This window comes from Phyllopteryx taeniolatus, chromosome 14 (assembly GCF_024500385.1).
Source record: "Phyllopteryx taeniolatus isolate TA_2022b chromosome 14, UOR_Ptae_1.2, whole genome shotgun sequence".
Classification (NCBI taxonomy): domain Eukaryota; kingdom Metazoa; phylum Chordata; class Actinopteri; order Syngnathiformes; family Syngnathidae; genus Phyllopteryx; species Phyllopteryx taeniolatus.
The window spans coordinates 12,929,665-12,937,285 of NC_084515.1; the positions used below are offsets into that span (position 1 = coordinate 12,929,665).

The 7,621-nt window shown below is 43.9% G+C and overlaps 1 protein-coding gene across 1 annotated transcript; it reads left to right on the forward strand.

The window, feature by feature from the left end:
* The first annotated feature begins 3,362 nt into the window (after positions 1-3,362).
* Positions 3,363-5,700, forward strand: klf2b (Kruppel like factor 2b). Its single transcript, XM_061798044.1, has 3 exons — positions 3,363-3,763; positions 3,912-4,815; positions 4,920-5,700. Exons 1-3 carry the CDS (start codon positions 3,692-3,694, stop codon positions 5,093-5,095), a joined length of 1,152 nt encoding a protein of 383 aa, XP_061654028.1. The 5' UTR covers positions 3,363-3,691; the 3' UTR covers positions 5,096-5,700.
* The last annotated feature ends 1,921 nt before the right edge of the window (positions 5,701-7,621 follow it).

Sequence of the window (7,621 nt, forward strand, 5' to 3'; positions counted from 1 at the left end):
TGCTTTCTGCCCGAACAGCTGCAGAGTGAAGGACGGCCGGGTTAAGAAGATAAACGTGACACTCAATCCCGACAAGCTGGTTGTCTTGGTTGGTGGGGGAATATCCTTACGGGGATCCATGAAATTAACTTCTTTACGTCCCAACATTAAAGCAATCATACCTTTTTTCCTCCTAAAATAACTTCGTACTGTATATGATATACCATTAGTGATGAAACCCTATTAAAATGTCACATCATCATCATTATAGTGAGCAGAATGATGATGGTTTTTAGCGTTATCACGGTAATGCTAAAAGAAGTACGTCAGGGATTTGCTAATGGGACAGGGACAAAGCATTAGGTACACTTGCACAATGTAAAGAAAGAACTACTGCTCTAAATGTTACAAGACTATCTAAAATAAAAGCACAAACACACAAATATATGGGAAGGAAAAAAAATGTAAAAAAGATTACGACAAAATGTGTTTAGAATAAATTATTGGAACAGTACTAAAATGACAAATTGACAAAAAATACAATTCGATAAAACAAAATATATGAAAAAAATAGAAATATTGGACAGTAATACAATTTTATTTGGAAACCTTAGCCAACAAATACAAATATATTGAAAAAAAATGGACAAAAAATACAAAAATATCGTCCTCACCTTGGATGCTTTTCGCTGCGTTTCAAATAGCACTAACGTATGCGTCTGATGTCATTTGTATAGTTTTCACTTAATCCTGCAAACTCACACACCATGCCAGCTCACACCTGTAGGGGGAGCCTGAGAGCACAAACAAAATGCTAATTGCTCATTATTTCTGTCGCTTATGAGAGCTTTTTGACCTTTCGAAACACCTGACAAGAGCTTACCACAAATATGAACCGAGCAGCTGTTGAAGTGACTAGCAAAGGGAGTGAAACTCAAAATTAGTCATTAAAATTATCGGCGTTTGAAAGGATTTGTAACTCATCGTTTAGCCACGCTAGCAAACCACGTGCCGCTTGTCTGAGCATTATTATGCGAAACAAAATTACAGAGGCGGCTTCAGGCATCATCTGATTTTACCGGATCCGTGTGGCGTGATATCACTTTCCAGTGAACACACACACACACACACACACACGGCATGTGGAAAGCTCACAGCTGATGGCTGAACATGACAGCTGGACGTGAGGTTGAGCTGTCTGTCTGTTTGTTTACATCATCACGCCGACCGCTCACTTCTCTCACTGCTGCGCAAACTTGACAACCCACCCCATCCTCACTGCTCCCCTGCTGACTTTTGGTGTACACCATGGACTGGTCACCAGCTAATTCCCCGGCATATTATGGTTCACATTCACATTCACATCTATGGACAATTTTGTCTTCAGTGAATCTAGCATGCGGTGGTTTATAATCCCACTTTTACGGTGTCAATCAAAATGGAGCTGGAGGTGGGATACACTATGGTCGTTTGCTGCCATGCATTTCCATTTTGTTTTTGTAAAGGCAGATTTTTTTGATACAGCTCGTCTCAGCAGGTGTACCTAATAAAGTGACCCATATCGTCTAACTACGTGTTCGAAAAAAAAAAAAGCATGCATCTCCAAATTTCGGGTCGATATGTGTATCGCCGTCATATCGTAACAAAACACATACTGAACTGCTATAAACCGCAAGCACAATAATACATGTTGATAAATTGTAATACCTTAGTTAGCCAACAGGATAGCTTGTGGTTATCGACTACCACATATTTATAATTGTTTATATTCATGCAATTGTGGATATTTTTTGCAAAGGCAGAATTTTTCTAATGCAGTACTCGCATGAGATTGTGCAGGTGTACCTAATGAAGCGACCCACAATTGTCATGTTACCACCAGTTCAATAAAAAAAAAAAGCATGCATCTCCAAATTGTGCATATTATACATATATTATACATATTGAATTGATATAATTGACCTATTTTGAAATAATAATACCACAACAGTAACCAAACCAAATAATAGACAAGCAGAAGAGTTTAGGCTACTTTACTGTATGTATTTCATGTTACCGTTCATACATGGCTGGTCACTGCCATCAAAACTACTAGTATCGATCATGCCGAGAGACCACGCTGGAAAGCACAACTCTGTGCAGTTGTTATGTAAATGGGGACCCCCGCTCCCCTTCCTCCCTCCATTACAGAGACCCCCCGCCATTAGCAGTTGAATGGCATGTTACCTTAAATCGTGTTTACATCGCGGCTGCTCTTGAGCGCGCTGGCGCCTGTTTGGACAAGCCGGCTGGGCCGCAACTTCCATTCATGCCCACGACGCACGCGTACCGCACCTTGCGTGGCCGTGCACGCTTGTATCCCGCCGGGCCATTTCATTAGGTACACCTACAGATAGATACTGGACATATCGGAACCCCCTCTTAGTTTCGTCACAAAATAACATTTTGTCTCTTTGTTATTTGTTGATATTAGAAACACATGCCGTTAAATTCATATATTTAATCCTAAACCTATCCTAATTGATCGTATTTGAAATATTATTATTATTAATTTTTTTTTTTAAGTGCTAAATCGTACAGTTTCAGTCAACCGAAACTGAACATTGTAATTTAAAAAAAAAAAGGCTTGTGGTGTACAACTGTATACAGAGAGCCAGTCAACAAAGGACAAACTCATACAGACGCAATATCAATCAAAGGTGAACATTGTTCGGGTTTCTGAGATTTATTGTATTCACAACTGCACACAGACACAAAGCTGTTCCTAATATTTTGCACACCTGGGGGACAAAATTTTACAGACACATCTCGCTTTGCTCCACCGCCGAATAAAAAGTGAGCACTATTGTCATGCTTATTGTGACGGTTCTAATGTTTTGCTTACTTAATTCAGGGACAAAACATGAGAAACACGCAAAGTGTAGAAATTCTGTTGTTAAAGTACGTGGTGGTCGTATACCACCAGGCATAGGATTTCATTTAGATGTCAGCCTAATATTGTGACCGGAAAAGTTGACTTATGTTTGTGTGAGTGCACGTCTACACTTATTAAAAAAAAAAAAAAAAATGTAAAAAAAAAAATAAATAAATAAAAAAAGTGTTAAATTGTGTGTGTGGGGTATTTCAAAATGTTCTCATTTTATTTAAAAAAAAAAAAGTGCACAAATCACGACGGTGATGTCCTGACAGCACTGTTTTCTCCCCGGCGCCAAATTACGTAATCCTCTACGGTTGCTATATGAACCGCTTGTGTGTGTACGAGTGTGTTTGACACTTTTTTTCCAGCTCCAAAGTGGGCGTGTCCCGAGGAGCGAGTGCGTCATTCCGCGTGAGCAGCGCCCTCCCCCCTCCCCTCCCTGTTCGCTTTTTAAAGGAACCCCACTCGCTCCACTGCTACGGCCGTCACCGCTTTTGGAGCAGCGCGCGCACGACTGGAAGAAGCGGCCCGAGAGAAAGCCCCGCTTTATAAAGAGCTAAAATTACGCGACGTCGACGTGGTTTCCTGGGCGGCTTCGAGGACTTTTTTTTTTTTTATAAAGAGTCGGCCACGGTGGGGGTGGAAACTCACTGCACTGAGAACACTTGTTGCGTGGCGGTGGAGCCACAGCCACTGGGACGAGTAATCGAGGCGCACGGATTGCGCGCACTACTGCTTGGGACTGAGTTCTTTCCACAAATAACAAAACGACAACAACAACAACAACAACAAAAAATGGCTTTATCGGGAGTGATGCTACCGTCCTTTGCCACATTCACGAACCAAAGGGAGAAAAGCTGGGAAAACGTAAGTTGAAGCGGAATATTCACCAAAAAAAAAAAAAGTTTTGTAAAGTTGTTGCACACTGAGGAACACTGTCTTTAAGTAACGTTAACTCACCTGTTGCATGACTATTGTAATCGTGGTGTCTAAATGGGGTGTTTTGACGTTCCAGAGGTGGAAAGCGGAGAATGACAACAAGCTTCCCGTCGGCAGCTGCGCCATGCTGGAGATGGTGCACGGCGTGCAAGAAAACCTCTTCCCCAAGAAGGACGACGAGGATCTGAGCAACTACTTGGATCTGGATTTTATACTCGACGGAGCGTCAGCCTACGTGGCTCCGGCCGACCACGGCGCATTCGCCGCGACGGACGCCGCCTTCCCGGCAGCGGGCGATCAGCGCTCTCCGCCGCCCCCGTACGGCGCCAGCCTCATGACCGAGCTGCTGCGCTCCGACGCCGGCTACGGAGTGACGCGCAACCCCCAACAAGCGGTGCAGGGCAGGTTTTACGCCACGCACTTCCCACGCCAGGACATCAAAATCGAGCCCCCCATGGACAGTTACGGCCCCGTGTTGGGCATGGTGCCCCAAAGCTGCAGCAAAATCAAGCAGGAGGGCAACGTTTCGTGTATGATGGCGTTCGAGCAGCCGCGCTTGGCCATCTCTCCGCGGGCTGCCAGCAGCAGCATGACGCCGCCGCTCAGCCCGAACGAGCAGGTGGCGGCCACGGACTTGTGCGCGCCTATGAGCTGCTTCGCCGGGCACAAGTACCACAACAACGCTTCCTTCCAGCAGCAGCAGCAGCAGCAGCACATGCACATGGCGTTCCACGGCGCGCACCACCCGGCGTTCGGCGTCTACGACGACGCCCTGGGCCTGCAGCAGCCGCCGCCAGGCGCGCAGAGAGCGATGCTGACGCCGCCCTCGTCGCCGCTGGAGCTGCTCGAGTCCAAGCCCAAGCGCGGGCGCCGCACCTGGCCGCGCAAGCGCACCGCCACGCACACCTGCACCTTCGCCGGATGCGGGAAGACGTACACCAAAAGTTCTCACCTCAAGGCTCACCTGCGGACGCACACGGGTAAGCTCACCTCAACATGTTAGGCTGCGACATTACGTGATGGTGGCTCTCGTCCCAGTGCTGTTTAATCATGCCCCCTCCCCCCTTCTATCTTATCCTTCCAGGTGAGAAGCCGTACCACTGCAGTTGGGAAGGCTGCGGCTGGAAGTTTGCGCGCTCTGACGAGTTAACACGTCACTTCCGCAAACACACCGGACACAGGCCCTTCCAGTGTCACCTGTGCGAGCGCGCCTTCTCCAGGTCTGACCACCTGGCGCTACACATGAAGAGACACATGTAAAGGAGCCTGGACAACAACAACAACAACAACAACGACGACGAGACTTTTGTTGTGATTGTTTTTCCCCCCGCTTTTCTATTTAAAGTGTTCTCCACATGACCAAAGCCCCACCCCCCATTCAATCTATATAAATATATTATTTTCCAATCATGTAGCTGGTACTACTTTGGTTCTATGAGAGCAGACCAATAAGGGGCTGGCCCTTGTACAGTGTACACTTCAACTGGAATGTGTTTGACTAAAAAAAAAAATACACAAACAAACGAGGAAAAAAAAAAAAAAAAGTGCCTTTCTACGACTCTGCTACTGTTTGAACAAATAACTCATGGTGACACAACTACCACCACTTAGTAGACAATCTTGATGACAGGAGTGAAAAGCACACACAGTGTATAGACAATGTTTTTCTCCAAAGAAAACTGCCTCCAATGATGAATTGAATGGCTGTCCTAATGCTGTTTCCCCTTAAATCCAGCTCCTTCTGTACACCATCAGGGCTTGACGTCCTGTGCATTATTTTCTACTTAAAGTTATATAAATATGTACATGGATTTTATACTGTCAAATGTGTATTTATTGTAAATATTAAAAACAATGAAACTGAACATCGTCTGGCTGGCTTGGCCTCACTCACTCAAAATAACTTCCTATGAACCTGCAAACCATCACGGCAGCGGCACTTAAGTGGGTTTTACATGTTGCCATTGTGTAAGCGCTTTAATTTAAAAATATGAGCACTTGATTTCCACTGCTGTGATGTTTTGCAGCTGCAAAAGACACACAAGCTGCAGCCACTTGCGGGCTTTAGCCTATAAATACAAACACTCCATCTCCGTAATTACAGAGTGAGCCCGGAGCCGTCTGGACAAGGAGAGGGGGTACACGGCAAAAGCCTCATCAGGGAGCCCGTCTTCCACTCCGCCTTCTGATGCCTCCCAATTATAGTCGCACATCAAAAAGGCCCCTTAATACTACAATTACACAGTAAACTTTGAAAAGCTGCTGAGTCCAGTGCATGCGACGTCTGTACGGTGCACGGTGTCATTTCAGACCAGCTTCAAACGCATTAAGTGCACCCGAGCAAGGTACCAATCAGTATTTGCACAATGACAGAGTTGTCAGGATTTTTCTCTTCTCCTTCAAATAACAACCACGACAAATTTTAAATCAAACAAATGAAGTTGTGATTGAAGGATAGGCTTTGAGCGTTCATTTAAAATGTTTAGCCCCAAAAAATGGCATTTAGCGTTTAGGAATAGGCCATTTTATGCACAGCATTTCTGTTTCCAGGCAGAGGCATAGTAATTCTGGGTATTGTGGGAGGACAAACCCAGTTATGGAGCTCTCCACATCCATGTACTGCTCTGACAAGTTTTATTTTCACGTCAACACTTGAAATGGTTGCAATGATCCAACAGCTTAAGTTACTATGTAGTTACGCAACCACTGTTATACGTTCCCCTTCCCCCTGTCCAGTGAATATTTATAACCCAAGATTTGTATTATAAATCAGCATTTCCCCCCATATACATTTGTGACGGGCCCTCACAAATACATTTTGGCTTTACGCCACACATTTTGACTTTTTCAGCACGTAAGCTGTGCCTCGATGTGCTCCTTTTGTTTGCTTGCTAATGATTCGTACCATCGATTTCCTTTCTAATAGGAGACTGAAAATATTTCTGATAGGAGACTGAAAATACAGTCCCTCAAATGACTGAAGTATCAACAGTTTCGATATTTCAATTTGGGAATCGATTTTCTGGTATCAGACGCATCGACTTTTGAGACTATCGCTCGTTCCCCACGCCAGTGATGCTGCTCCACCCAGCGTATAACCGCGTCCCGTCACAGCACACTGTGCTGTTTTTGTGTGCATTTTCGCTTGGAAACGCCACTCCATGTTGGGAAAAGCCTCGTTGTAATTTTATGTACAGCACTGCATGTTTTGAAAACTACATTGTTACAAAAATCAAGTTCTGCTGCTAACAAATAAACGTTTTATATTCAAATCATTAGGTTTCTCCCCTTTAATCCAAACCATGTATGCTGATATTAAAGTTACAGTGCTATTATGTTAATTTAAGTACAACATTTATGAAAAGTCAACAAACAATACATAGAATGCATGTAACCACACGCATGCCTGTTGTTATGCTTTGTTTTTATCTGCGCATGTTTCCATTGTCTTTTAAAATGAGAAAAAAGAAAGGACCCGTTTAGCCAGCCAATGCTTGTTGCAGACAAACTTCATATTCACAGTAAAATATTTTGCAGATATAACTGAATTCACTGTCAATGTTTATTTACAAAGCTACGGTATGGCAATTATGTAAGACTACACTACATCATGCAGGGTCCAGTGCTATCAATGGAAAAGTGTAGAGCCCTGTGTTTGATTTTTACATTTTATATTAATTCCTTTGTATTCATTTATTCAGGTAATTTCACTTTTTTATTGAACTATTTTAAATTATAAGCTATTCGGTAAGTGTTCATTTAACTTTAACCCCGAACCACCCCCCA